The sequence below is a fragment of the Mauremys mutica genome, chromosome 2 (genome assembly GCF_020497125.1).
Source record: "Mauremys mutica isolate MM-2020 ecotype Southern chromosome 2, ASM2049712v1, whole genome shotgun sequence".
NCBI classification, from domain to species: Eukaryota; Metazoa; Chordata; order Testudines; family Geoemydidae; genus Mauremys; species Mauremys mutica.
In genome coordinates, this window is record NC_059073.1 from 93,255,393 (window position 1) to 93,270,774 (window position 15,382).

At 40.8% G+C, this 15,382-nt stretch overlaps 1 protein-coding gene across 9 annotated transcripts in view; it reads right to left on the reverse strand.

Annotated features, from left to right (window-relative positions):
* The window catches only part of MPPE1 (metallophosphoesterase 1), a 33,691-nt gene that overhangs the window by 11,546 nt on the left and 6,763 nt on the right, over window positions 1-15,382 (reverse strand). For 3 of the 9 annotated variants that reach the window (XM_045008191.1, XM_045008193.1, XM_045008192.1), the window contains exon 3: window positions 4,837-5,226. In XM_045008191.1, coding sequence (XP_044864126.1) covers window positions 4,837-5,117 — 281 coding nt within the window. In that variant the 5' untranslated portion in view covers window positions 5,118-5,226. Of the gene's footprint in view, window positions 1-4,836; window positions 5,227-8,286; window positions 8,395-9,840; window positions 9,936-10,479; window positions 10,936-15,382 lie in introns of those variants that run through there. The other 6 variants (XM_045008187.1, XM_045008188.1, XM_045008186.1 and 3 more) reach the window with 6 other exon arrangements.

Below are 15,382 nucleotides of genomic sequence, written 5' to 3' on the forward strand. Positions count from 1 at the left end.
AAAAACTGATCAGTGGAAGTATGTTGAATAATCACACACACTTGACCGACTGCATCTATTTCTGCAGCAAAAGGTTTTGATTGCTCAGAACAAACCCCCACGCTGGATATTGAAACATCATTACAAATCATCTAACCAATGACACAAATTAAACCTCCAGATAAGCCAATTTAAAATGAGTAAATTACTATAATGCTATTTGCTAGACACGGGTAACAAATTTCCATTTTGTTAAAACGTTATAATGAATTGTGTCAAAATGGTAGTTGATAGAGCTAACACTAGTGTGCATAGGTAAGCCAGCAACTTTGCTATACAAGATCAAGCCACTGTTTTGAGTCCCCTAAGGATGAGCCTTCCTTTAGTAAATTTCATCCTGCAGTGATCTGAGCAAGGTTCTGCTGGGACACAGAATAAACCAGATTCTGCTCTGGATTATAAACGTTAACACCAGTGAATTTGGCAGAAATATTCTAGACTTACACTACTATATCATGTGATCCCTGTCCTATACAGATATGTAATAACTACCTGTATTTCGTAGTTCTATTAGTAATAGCTTTTTCTCTAGGTTGAGCGCAGAACTGAAAGTGTTCTAAGATGTCTTAATATCACATGAAATTTTCCAGTGCTGAAGTAAAATAAATAAGGAAGTCTTTATCAGTTCATCTAATTAGAGTCATAGACTTTAAGGTCAGAAGGAACCATTATGATCATCTAGTCTGACCTCCTGCACAACCCTGCTCCTGCCCTAAAGGGCTTAAACCAGCCCTAGGAGGGGGCTGTGGCTGGAGAAAGCAGCTCTAAAAGGCTGGGTTGATTGGGGGAAGTGGCTGCAGATGGGGCCACGCCCCAAACAGACTCAGCTGGCCCTATAAAGGCAGAGAAGCCAGGGGTAGACAATAGTCTCTCTCTGCCTGTAGAGGGAGAAGGGCCTGGCTGCAAGGAGCTAGAGACAAGGTACCTGAGTGAAGCAGGGCTAGGGAAAGGCTGAGGAGCTGGGGAGCTCCAGCCTGGAAAGCCCCAGGATGTGGCCTAGCATAAAGCCAACAGGTACTGGTGGTTGCAGGGGGCAACCCAGGGGTAGGCCAAGGCAGCAGGTCCAAACCCAACCTTGCCGGTGATGAGTAGGCTGATACTGCAGTCTGCCCCAGGGTGTGGGGCTAGATAATGACTGACAGTAGCCTTATACTGAGGTGAGGTGGGAATAGTGGGTGGGGGTCCCCCAGGGAGGGGAGACCCTAAGACTGAGGGGTTACTGCTAGGGGGCAACACCCCAGGTACAAGGGCACCGGGGTCCAGGAAGGGACACGGGGGCCAGAGGACTGGAGGATCACTGGCCTGCAGAGGGTGCTCCTGGCTGGTAAAAGAGCTAATTCCCTGAGAGACCAGCAGGAGGCGCCGCAGGGGTGAGTCCGCACATCTACACTCACCCACCCACTCACTCATGCAACAAACCCCTAACCTATGTCTGAGCCACTGAAGTCCTCAAATCATGGTTTAAAGACTTCAAGGTGCAGAGAATCCTCCAGCGAGTGACACGTGCCCAACGCTGCAGAGGAAAGCGAAAACCCCCCAGGGCCTCTGCCAATCTGCCCTGAAGGAAAATTGCTTCCCCACCCCAAATATTGCAATCAGCTAAACCCTGAGCATGTAGGCAAGACTCACCAGCCAGACACCCAGGAAAGAATTCTCTGTAATAACTCAGATCCCACCCCATCTAACATCCCATCACAGGCCATTGGGCATATCTACCACTAATAGTGAAAGAACAATTAATTGCCAAAATTAGGCTATCCCATCATACCATCCCCTCCATAAACTTATCAAACTTAGTCTTGAAGCCAGATGTCTTTTGCCCCCACTGCTCCACTTGGAAGGCTGTTCCAGAACTTCACTCGAAACCTTCGTCTAATTTCAAGTCTAAACTTCCTGATGGCCAGTTTATATCCATTTGTTCCTGTGTCCACATTGGTACTGAGCTTAAATAATTCCTCTCCCACCCTGGTATTTATCCCTCTGATATATTTATAGAAAGCAATCGTATCTCCCCCTCAGCCTTCTTTTGTTTAGACTAAACAAGCCGAGCTCTTTGAGTCTCCTTTCATATGACAGGTTTTCCATTTCTCAGGTCATCCTAGTAGCCCTTCTCTGTACCTGTTCCAGTTTGAATTCATCCTTCTTAAACACGGGAGAACTGCACACAGTATTCCAGATGAGGTCTCACCAGTGCCTTGTATAATGGTCCAAACACCTCCTTATTTTTACTGGCAATACCTCACCTAATGCATCTTAAGACCGCATTAGCTTTTTTCACGGCCATATCACATTGGCGGCTCAGTCAACCTGTGATCAACCAATACTCCAAGGTCCTTCTCCTCCTCTGTTACTTCCAACTGATGAGTCCCCAGCTTATAACAAAAATTCTTGTTATTAATCCCTAAATGCATGACTTTGCACTTTTCACTATTAAATTTCATCCTATTACTATTACTCCAGTTTACAAGGTCATCCAGATCTTCCTGTATGATATCCCGGTCCTTCTCTGTGTTAGCAATACCGCCCAGCTTTGTGTCGTCCGCAAACTTTATTAGCACACTCCCACTTTTTGTGCAAGATCAGTAATAAAAAGATTAAATAAGATTGGTCCCAAAACCAATCCCTGAGGAACTCAACTAGTAACCTCCCTCCAGCCTGACAGTTCACCTTTCAGTATGACGTGTTGTAGTCTCCCCTTTAACCAGTTCCTTATCCACCTTTCAATTTTCATATTGATCCCCATCTTTTCCAATTTAACTAATAATTTCCCATGTGGAACCATATCAAATGCCTTACTGAAATCGAGGTAAATTAGGTCCACTACATTTCCTTTGTCTAAAAAAAAAAAAAAAAAAAATCTGTTACCTTCTCAAAGGAGGAGATCAGGTTGGTTTGGCATGAGCTACCTTTTGTAAAACCATGTTGTATTTTGTCCCAATTACCATTGTCTTCAATGTCCTTAACTAATTTCTCCTTCAAAAAATTTTCTAAGACCTTGCATACTACAGATGTCAAACTAACCGGCCTGTAGTTACCCAGATCACATTTTTTTTCCTTTCTTAAAAATAGGAACTGTGTTAGCAATTCTCCAGTCATATGGTACAACCCCTGAGTTTACAAATTCATTAAAACTTCTTGCTAATGTGCTTGCAATTTCATGTGCCAGTTCCTTTAATATTCTTGGATGAAGATTATCTGGGCCCCCCAATTTAGTCCCATTAAGCTGTTCGAGTTCGGCTTCTACCTCGGATGTGGTAATATCTACCTCCATATCCTCATTCCCATTTGTCATCCTACCATTATCCCTAAGCACCTCATTAGCCTCATTAAAGACTGGGGCAAAGTATTTGTTTAGCCATACCTAGATTATCCTTAACCTCCACTCCATCCTTAGTGTTTAGCTTTAGGTCCCACTTCTTTCTTTGTTTTCTTCTTATTTATATGGCTATAGAAGCTTTTACTATTGGTTTTAATTCCCTTTGCAAGGTCCAACTCTACATGGCTTTTGGCCTTTCTCACTTTTTCCCTACATGTTCTGACCTCAATAAGGTAGCTTTCCTTGCTGATCCCTCCCATCTTCCATTCTTTGTAGGCTTTCTTTTTTTTAAATCACCTCTCTAAGATGCGTGCTCATCCAGCTTGGTCTACAACTCCTGCCTATGAATTTTTTCCCCTTTCATGGGATGCAGGCTTCTGATAGTTTCTGCAATGGACAATTGGACAATGCAAGCTCACATAGGAAGGGACACTACATCTAAATGCATTCACTGTTTCTCTCTCTCAGGAGGGTGGAGCAAGGGGGACTCCCACCTCACTCACCCAAGTCTATTATCAGGGCTTGAGCTCACTCTCCCCAATTCTTCCTTTAAGTACAGTTATGGTTATTAAAAGATAAGAGTATTCAGTAGAGATTGAGTTTGATGCCACTCAGTCACATAGCTCCTGCCATGGAAAAATGGATACTTTTCTTCAAAGTTCTGCTTCTCTATGGATTACCAGAGGGAAGCAATATGGTTTAGTGGATTAGGCATGGGGTTGGGAGAGCTTGATTGTAGTCCTGGTTCTGCCGCTGGCTCAGGGTACGTCCAGACTACCCGCCGTATCGGCGGGTAGCGATAGATTTATCGGGGATCGATATATCGCATCTCATCTAGACGCGATATATCGATCCCCGAACGCGCTCCCCGTCGACTCCGGAACTCCACCGGAGCGAGCGGCGGTAGCGGAGTCAACGGGGGAGCCGCGGACGTCGATCCCGCGCCGTGCGGACGGGAGGTAAGTCAGAATAGGATACTTCGACTTCAGCTACGGTATTCCCGTAGCTGAAGTTGCACGTCTTACATCGACACCCCCTCCCCCCCACTGTAGACCAGGCCTCAGTGTGACACTGGATGAGTTACTATCAATTCCCCCACCCTGCAGACGGGGATACTATTCATGACTAGCATGGCTGTTGTGGAGATTAACTACTTCATTTTTGTAAAGCACTGTATAATTTATAAGTATTATTATAAACTGAAAAGGATTCTCTGAGCCAGACAATGCACTCAGAAGCTTATGGCAGCACAATACAACAGCAATACTAGCTACCTGGGTCTGCCAGACACTGCACTGATTAGACACAGTCTAATTCCCTAACCCTCCATTATTCTCTTCCCCCGAAATTCAGATAAGCAACTCAGAAGCCGGAGTGGCTACTTGCCCCAAATGCCACTACATTTACTACTGCTTATACATGGATGCTAAGAAAAGCTTTAAAAAATTGGTTACACCATGTTCCTTAAATTCAGTTCTTACCTTCTTAATTTGTCTAGCCAATGCCCTTTGATTTCACCAAGCAGGTGGGTATCAGATAAAAACATGGCCTTCAAGACAGAAGCTGAAGACTGTCTGCTACTCCTGTGAGCTTCTATTTTAACTTCTGGCCAATGACACTGAAATATCACCACATAATAAACTAAGAATTCACAAAAGATTAACATCAAGACAACCAGACACAAAAGCTTCAGCAGAAAACAGCCTCTCTTCTTCAAGTGAAGGATCTTCATGGTGCCCAAGTCGGATCTCATCATTGCCATGTCAGCCTACAGAAGTTGTTCCCCAAGGACAAAGCACCCTCCTTCATACAACAGGAAATGGTGGGGTCCAATCAGAGGTTCATATGGTCTCCACATTGGTACAGAATCCCTGCAGAAGCAATATAAAATAAAAAGATATTTACAAGCCCAGTGTTCCAGTCATTAATAATCAAGTACAGCTCATTTACAAGATGAAAAGTCACATCCCAATTCCTATTAAATTACTACCATTATTTTGAAAGCCTTGGAGCCCTGTAATTAAAAACAAGAATCACAGCAGCAAAGTTGTTTTCCCAGACAACAGAAATCTGAAAATCCATCCTGTCTTTATTACAAGCTCAGGCTACTCAAACCACACCTCTCCTTCCCCCAATCCTCTAATTGTAAATTGGTTCTGAAGAAGAATAGGTGTGTGGCTAAGACTATAGAGGGCTGAGAGTCACAGTTTCTGGTTCTACCACAGGAAAAATTGACCTCAGGAAAAATTTCACTTAAAGTCTCTTTGCCTCAGTAACATACTTCCTCTCTCCCCACAGAGCTGCTCCAAAGCTAAACTCATCATAAAATTATTGAGTTCTTAAGATTCTATAGAAATAAAAATTAGTAAAATAAAGTGAACCAGTTATATGCTTGCTACTCTCCAGTACTGAGTTTGGCATAGCGCTCTTCTACAAATCTCTAACTGCACCAGCCCACAGTTGTACGTTATATTTCTAATATGGTTTTATTATTTATAGTGTGAATGGGACAACAGAGTTATAAAACCACATTGTGGAACTGGGTTGCAGCCTAGATCATGACATTTTTCCCTATCACCATCCTGTAGCTAAGCTGCCACATGGGCACAGCAAACCAAAGAAAGGGCTAGAACACATACTCTACTATCTGAGTCAGACAACCGTGCACTTCCAGTTACTGGGGCCCAAAGAGAGCGCTTATATTGCTCTGAGCCACTCAATGCTGAAACTAGTTTGTGGGCTAGAAGAAGAGAATGGTCCCGGTGGACTGAAGCAAGTTAGCATACCTGTAAGCAAGAGCAGAATTTGGTCCATTTTATTTAACCTTTGCTAGATTAGGCCTGAAAACCAAAAACAAGGAAAGGAAATTTGTCCAGCAAGTATCCTTTAATTTCATCATGCAAGTGGGTACTTTGTTTTGAAGAGGCTATTCTGTCACTTCACTTTCATACTGGCCACAGGCTCCCAGAGGGAAGTCTGTAGCAGGGGCCAAAACCCAGCTGGCCCTGCTGAGGACACTTGGTTAGTGAATTGGGATGCTGTGATCAGGGGACCCTGTCTAGCAGTGGGCTGGACTGTGGGATTCCAGAAGTACAGGCTTTGGCCTGTCATTTGGAAGCGTTGTCTATGGAGAGATTGAGCGAGGGGGTCAAAGGTACAGCTCACCCTTGAAGCGTAACATATTCTATTACTACTACTAATAAAATAATAATGATGTATAGGAGTCATTGAGATGGGAAGGGAGAGCAGCCCAATATATTCACATTCAAATCATCCCAGAACACACTATGGCAAACGTGACTGCTTTCTGGCACTGTCACCAGAATTTAAAAGGATTCTAAATTCAATATGATTTACTGACTTCAATTAATTTCACTGTGTGAAAGCCTAACAGATTAAATGAATTTACCACACCCTCAAGGAAATCTACTAGAGGTTTGCAGTAAGGAGGAACAGATCTCTGGGGGCGACAGTGTTTTTAAAGGGGAATTCAGAAGATTTCAAAGTCTCGGTGACACAAAAAGTCTTTCCTTCTAGAGATTACTTTTTCAAACTGTCTTAACCCTAATCCAAAACAAATGGATTCTCCATCCTGACAGAGAGATCTGACAGCATGCAAGACTAACAACAGTAAAGGAAAATCCAAAAAAGCCTGAGTGTGGCCCTTTTCCTGGATATCTGGGGGGAAGCTCTTTCCTTCTGTTTAGAAGAAGAAATGCCAGTACTTTCAAAATACCACCTCCTCTACAATCATTTGCAGAAAAATACTCTCTTTTTGGGGCAAGTGCCTGCAAGAAATAGCAAAAGAAGGGACTGCAGTCCCACGGGAGAGGAGGGCTGCTAGGTTAACCTTAGAGCAAAATCCCTAGTCCTCCATGTGCAGCCTCTCCCTGGATTTCACTTAGGAGACAGCACAACATGCCTGATGCACCTGCTTTTAAGAGACAGCCACTTTGATTGTATTAACTGGGACAGGAGCACAAGTGACAGTGTTTGTCTAAATACTTATTAATGGAAATTTGAATCAATATTAATGGGAAAGCTATAAAAAAAATCAACACCACTTTCTTTAAAAGATGAGAGCTGGACATTTCATTATTTGCTTTCCTATGCTCTGAAGTATTAGAAGACAACAAATAATGGTAATACTTAGCACTTACATTAAACTTTTTATCTATAGATATCTAAATATTTTGAAAAAGGCAGGTCAGCACCATTACCCAGATGGAGAAACAGAGGCATTTCAAATGTATACACTAATTTTGGAATCCTCCATGGCTCGGTCTGACATGCCTGTAGCCATTTTTCAGATGTTCTGGCAGGATTTTATTGGAATTCTGAGTAATCAGTACTTCTGAACACCAGGCCATACGTTGGACAACTAAAAAGTAAGCCACTTTTTTGAAAGGGTCAGTGATTTGCCCAAAGTCAGTAGAAAGTCAATGACAGAATCAGGACAGAATTCAGCTCTTCCTACTATGAATGCTCTAAAACCAGGCAGCCTCTCAATAAGTCCCTGCCTTAAAGAAAATTAACGTTGGCAACATGCCACAAGCATCTTACTTTCTCAAGAAAGCCTACACCTGATCTTTTCAAACATGGATTTGTCAATGTTACCAATATTTAGAAACATCTTTTCAAGACAGCAAAAAGGCATCAGTCTGGGACAAGGACTACACTTTTTCAATGTCATTTAATGTGTTAACAGTAATGGGTCAATCTTTGCTATGTGCTTTAGAGAAGTGCAGGAAATAATGCAAAGGCAAAAACCTCAAAATGCAGCAACTGCTCACTCATTAGATGATAGAAAACACTCAAACAGCCACAATAAAATAACCTGCAAATGCACATTTTCTGTTCATTCAACTACATATGGATAGATTATGAGCAAGAAAATAGCTTCCACATATACGAGACAGCTCCATGCATACCCAAGTACATGCTAAATATCCTCTTTGTTCTTCTTGTTTGTTGTCACCTCTGTTAAAACTTGATTTTCTCCCTTTCCTCACACTATGAATTACCTCTTGCAAGTTGTCCTGTGGAACAACAGCCATATTATGAAGAAAATGCATAGTTATGAGATATTCTTCGGTTATGATACAAGAACTGTAATAGCAATCCAACATCCTACACTCAAATTAAATTTAGGAACCACAGGAATTACAACATTAAGCATCAATGGTCTGTCTAATCTGGTACCCTGTGTCTGACAGAGACCAGTACCAGATATTTCAGAAGGAGGAACAAAAAATCTCCTAACAGTCAGAGTAGACTTATTTAAATTACTGATTTCAATCATGATTTAAATCATCAAGCAGGAAACTTTGATTTAAATCTTTGATTTTAATCTTGTTTTGCATTTGTTCTTTTTGTTTTCCTAAAGAAAAGCTGATCGACATTAAAACATGTTGATTTGCTACGAAATATTGTCGTCACACTAAATTTGGCACTTCTTAACCAGAAGGGTAAATAAATATTTATAGATTTAGTGTAAGAAGTTATATAGTTTAACATGCATTTATTCAGATTCTTAATGTTTACATTTTTATATTGCAAAATGATGAATGATGCTTTTCTTATTTACTTACTTATGGTTAATTTTTTTACTCATGATTTATGTCCAGCAGCATTTGGATGGAAATTGGAATTCAATTAAAAGTGTACAAAACCAGCTTTTAAAAATATTATCAGTTGAATATAGCTACCTTAAATGTGCTGGATACATAAGGGGGGAGGGAGTAAGTTTATCAAAACATGTTTTGCATTTAAAGCTAACTGATTATTTAAAAAAGAGACAAGGTGTGTGAGATAATGAATTGTTTCTGGATATCTACTTCAAGATTTTAGAACTAATAGAGCTCATCCTTCTGCACAATAAGCTTTTCTGCTTTTTTCAGTAACTAGTTCATTCAAAGTTGAAATGAGCTAGTTGAATGAACATCCAGCAGTTCAGTGGTGTTTCTTTAAAACTTCAGCAGCAAACATCTACTGCTTGACTGTTTTATTTAAATAATTTCAGTAAGTTTAGTTTTAACATGGTTTATTTCAAATTTAATTTTAAATAGGTTTATTTGAAAACATTTAAATTTTAAAAAATCTGATTTGTAGAGGGGGGGAAATCCATTTTTATCCACCCAATGGTGGATAAAAGGCCTTTAGGGGAAGTTCTTTCTGACCTCAGAAGAATCCAGGTGGTGGATTTTTTGTTTTTTGTAAACATACTGCAAGCTACTTACACTTTTTAGTATAAAAATCAGGACAAGCAGAAACAATAAGCTTTGAGCAATGACTTTCCCTTTCCTTTCCCTTTCGTGAAAACTCCAATTTCCTAGTAGACATCTGAAATTACTGGGGTGGGGGAAGGGAGAAGGAATAAGGAGATCTTAATAGAAGCAGTAGATAAACACCTCACAATAGAGTGGGGAGGACGGGGGGAAGTCATTCTTCTTTCAGCCAGTCAGGTCTTTCTTCATATTGCTTACATTTCTCACTGGGGACCCCATCCTGAAAGGTGCTGAGAGCATCATTGCTGGCCTTATTCAGGACATGCCATGTCAGAACCACAGAAACTAAAGATCTGTGAAGAAGTCAATAAAGTATACTTAGATGACTGGAAAAGTAAACTACAATTCCAGAAGAACCTCTAATCTCTGCTTCAAGAGAAAAAAAAAGCGCCATTGGCCACTTTACAAACTCACTGAGCTGTGAAGCTACAAATGAGGCTGGGTTACTTGTGTTTTAACATCATTCTTACCTAGCATTTTAATCAAGGTCAGCATTATAAAACCACAGGATCTTGTTTGTATGTTCCATATTGAAAAGACAAGTGTAAAACAGAAACGTTTGTTAGGCAGACACATACCACACAAAGCCTTACCGTGCAAATCGTACCTATCTCTAATACCAGGGTTCCATCTGTACTTCCTGCTGTACAGATTGTTACGGGGGAACCACAAACTATCAAAGGGCTGCCAAAGTATTATATGACTTAATAGAAAATGTTAGTAAGTTACTTGAGTTGCACCAATGCACGTAAAAGATGGAAGGCAAAAAACCTCAAAACCCTTCACATTCACAAATCCACGCCATGCTTAACAGAAAAAAAGGCAACTAAAACCTACAGTTTCATAACCATTGTTCAACCGCTCTCCGGGAGCCTCTCTCTTCATTAAAACACTTTTTACAAATCAACTTTCTCTCATGCATCTGCACGCAAAGAGCTACGGGGAGGAGGAGGTGAAAGAGCCGAGTCCTCAGTCAAACAATAATCCAGGAAAATGCAACCAAAAGCCAGGTGGAACAGCCACTGAAAGGACCTCAGCAATAGCAGAAAACAATACCCCCAACAGACGGGGTGGCGGATCCTCTCTGCAATGCCCCTTGCGCCAATGTTTCAGCTCCTGGCTGTTGCTAGTCTAGGAGCTGTGCTACAGACTTCAGGGCTGCCGCAGGTGTCTGACCCGTGCACGCAATTCTGGGTTACGGTTTGCTGCTCCTGAAAGGACATCGCGAGACCAGCCGAGCACAATCGGCACCAACAGCCAGAAACCCAGCACGACATCTCGTCTTCCTAGCCAAATGAAACACTGATCCGGATTGGCTGTTTTACTCTTCAACCCGGAGGTTCTGTCATTGGCCAGCTGCAGCTGAATTCTGGTTGGCTGTTTTCAATCACAGCTGACATGCTCGTTCACAGCTGTACCTGCTCTCTTTTTCGACTGTAAAGGCTATTTTGAGGAAGACCGGGTGTAGTATATTGATCCACAGTAAGTCCACACCATGTTTGCAGCCCTGGTTACAGGATAGCTGTTTTCTGCCAGGTAGCATTAGAATGATTTGAAGGTCACAGTTAACACGCAGTTAGACCCATCTCACTGGATGGAATGGAATTATGATTTAACCATATCAAAGGACAACCATATTGCCACTAGATATCCCAGCGTCAATGATTGTGTTGTTTAGAACTAGACCTTTGATGAAGAATCTAATTAAGGAAAGGTTAAAAGGACTTGTGCTTATTCTCATTCTAAAAGAGAGTAGACTGGGATGATAGTTTTGAAAGTTTTAAAACAGCATGATAAAAGGGATAGCAAGGTTTTCACCATCTTGACCCTTCTTAAATAGCTCAGGCAGAGGCAATCTATTATAATAAAGATTTCTACATTATTCAGCAGACTTTGCAAACCGCAGGATTCCGCCAGGGATGACATTTTTATTCCTCCTCGCTATATATTTTTACAATGGTAAAAGATTCATATGGGACATCCTATGAATTTGGGGGAAAAAAAGAATTTGACCATAACATCTTTGCACCTTCTTCCATGTTGCCCTTTACATGTGGGAGCACTTTCCCAAAACTGATATGTAAAGCCACCACCTTCTCCTCCCTCAAATCTGTCCAAGAGTCTCTCTGTAAAACACTCTTGAGAAACCAGCCAATGGATGGACAGATAGTTGCTGTTTTATTTAATAAGAAAAAAACTGTCATGCAAAGAGTAAACAAACACAGAATAAGATAGCAGTTAGGAACATCTGGGTAAAATGTTCAAGGGACCAACTCAAAAGTAGGAATTTGGGGTTACTGGGTCCTCAGTGAATTTACAAATAATAGGCCAGATCCTAGGCTGTGTTAGGGCAGCTTTATATCAAACTGCTAACACAAAGCAACCCTAAAGCCAGGTCACTAATCCTTCAGAGATATCGCCTGCTTGGACTGAAGCTCAAGTAGCATAGAGCTACTGTACCACTTCCGACCCTGGATAGTGGGGAGGAGGGCGGGTTGTTTCCTGCTCCCCTGCACCCAAATGATCTGACTGCACAGCACCTTACAACCACCTTTGCAATGCCCCGCCTCAGCTGCATTGATCTTTCTTCTACCACAACTGACGACTAAGCCCATGAAGTCTATGATAATAAAATACCAAAGCTGGACAATTAGTTAAATTTAAATACAAAGATTTAAGAAATGCACATTATTTATTCCTGCAATATCCATTTTAAACAAATGAAACAGAACCACTGAATTTCTAAAACAAAATTATAAAAGGACAGTTTATTCAAAAACTATATAGCAAAGGCACAAGGTCAATGTAAAAGATACAGAACACTGTAAAATTGCATGTTAGAGTCAAGGAACTCATGATTTTATTGTGGAAAATGAAGTGCTAACCTGGTAACCAGGTTGGTCTGTGTTTTGGGAAAGGAATTCAACATTAAAAATCTAAATGGAATGTTTAATTTCTATTAAATTATACGACTATTACTAGTTACAAAAGTTGCGGGAAAAGCAAATCCATATGTTGAACTTATGTGTTTCAAGCACTTTTCATACTGATTATTCAGTTTTATTGATTCTTGCAGAGCATACTTTAAATCTTCTATCTCGTCGAAAAATTCCTAAAAAAGAAAATTCAGTATTCATCTTTTTTTTGTTCTAGTTACATTTCCCATTAGACACTGGAAGGTTATGGTTATACGTCAAAATTTTCCCCTGCTTTAGCTTACTTCTCAGGGTACAGACACAAGTCGATAGACACAAACTTCCACTAACATGCTAAGGACAGCTGCATAAACATTGCAGCTCGGGCCAGAGCTCAGGCTCTGAAGCCTGGTGAGGGAGGTGGGCTTCAGAGCCTGAGCCAGAACGTCTACACAGCAACATCAAGTTTATCAACTCGGGCTCTGACACTCGCTGCTGTGGGCTGTGTAGACCTACCCTCAGAGTACTCAAGTTATATACATAGGAATCTCTTTGGTCACCAGTGAGGCTGCAACCACATCTGAACTGAGATGTAACAGCTAACTGCAATACTGCACAACAGCTTACAATTTTTATATAGCATCTTTCATACAAACAGTTTCAAAATATTTTACAGACAAATAATAAAAGTAAAGTAAAAAATATGATAGCAGCAAGAGAAATTAAGAGAGAAGCAAAGGAGAGAAGAGTCAATGTTGCAGAAAGACAAAAAGGTAGTTCTAAATGGCAAGAAGGATAGGTAGTCACACAAACCCACTGGTGTGGACAGAGATAGTAAGATGGATTCAAGAGAGAAAACAAAGTCCACAAAGACACAGGAAACAAATCAGTGAACATTTAAAAAAACCAAAGGGATTTCAATGGGATCTCAAAGTGAATCAGGAGCCAAAAGAGGTGTCTGCTAATGGAAATTTACATTTCCCTATATTTGCAAAAGCCAGACAGCAGAATTCCACATATCATGGAGTCTGGAGAGCTGAGAGTTAGGAGTGAGTCCATAAAGACTGGAACTGCAATAGTCAAGGAGAGAGGAGACTAAGGTATGGATACGATTTCAGTAATGGAGGAGTCAAGGCAATGACGTGCACAGGCAATCTTTCAGAGTTTAGGACAGAAAAAGAATAGCATTTCCAAATCACTTACAGAGGAAGTTTAGCAATAATAGGCAGAATGTAATGATCCAGAACTCTAGCTCGAAAGGTGACACAGAATCTACTACTTTCAAAAGAGACTACATGATAAAGATGCCTCCAAATTTTACTGTGTCCTTCTCTTGTTTTTACTTTGACTAAGTGCTTTGGAGAAAGGAGTCAACATTGGCTTTGTAACCTGCCACACACATCTTGTAGTCATCTGTATAATAAAATTCCACAATTGTTACTCTGTATGTCACTGTGAAGCCTACAATGTCCATTGAGTCAGCATGAGAAGACAGAAACAGCTACAAGCATGGCTGAGAGCTCTTTTTGTTCAGAATATCACCAGATTCACTGTTTTACTGTCCAATTTTTAAGTTCTCAGTCACTTTAATTTTATGAATTATACCTGTGTGGTATAGATACAGTAGGCATGTATCTATGCCAAGCCAGGAGTCCTAGACCATTGCAATATCAGAGGTAACTCAACCAATCACCACCCTTCCTCTATAGCTAATTTGCATGTAACAGTTGTATTGGTTGTATGAGAAAGGCTGCATAGACTGTGGATTATGTGGCCCGACTGCCACACCCATGTGATATCACAGGCTTCCAGCTACTAGTATATCAGTAATAACAACCTTAGTGACAAATTATTAGGTCCTCAGATAGATCTCTCATCTGAAATATGAGATTTTCAATCACACAGTAGTAACCCTACCTCCTAAATAAAACATCAGACTGGACTATATTGATTCAGTAACAATCCTTAGAAAACAGTCACACACCATAAATCACCAACACCACTTCCTGCTGGATCTGTAAGTACTACCCAGATGAAAACCTGTTGGAGCTGATGAGAACAACAGGACAAGGCAGTACATCCTTCAAGAGGTAGCACTAAGTTAATACTGAAAACGAGTGAAAAGTGATATCAGTATCTGAATTTATTCTTCAACGAACACTCAGGACTATACAATTATTAGGATTACTCTCTACACACCGAGCATAAAATTACAAAAGCACCTAACTGGACTGAAGTTCCCAAATCACTTGAATGCCAATGATGCCAGCATGTGCTACAAATGTCCCAGTCCAAGAGCCAATGGATTAATGTTTGTCCTCCAATCAAAAGGACCGAGCTGAAATCATTTGATTTTTGTGTTTGCATAAAGCTAAAAACAACTGAAAGGAAATTTGCTGCTAAAAATGAAGAAAACTTTCATCTGGATATTCAAATAACTCAGATGAACAGTAAGATTAGCCCTCCAACTCTTACCATTTCATTTCAAGAATTACCAACACTTCCCACTAACTCCCTTTCCCCTTGGTCCAAATGTCTATTTTAACAGCCCAGCAAAGAAGAGTGAAAAGTCCTGCCCTAGGAGTAATTAACTCCATGGAGGAATAATCCTCCATTCACAAATATTACAGAGCAGCAGTGGATACTCAGTTTGAGAAATTTGTTTTTGTTCTTGATGCAATTATCTATCTGTTGGGAAGAACTAAATCAATCGATTTACACTTCAGTCAGTGTCTCCGTAACACAGAGAAAATAATCTCTCAATTTATCATGAAGGTGGAGGACTAGAGACAGAAGTCACCCAAGATAAAAGCGTGTTCACAAGA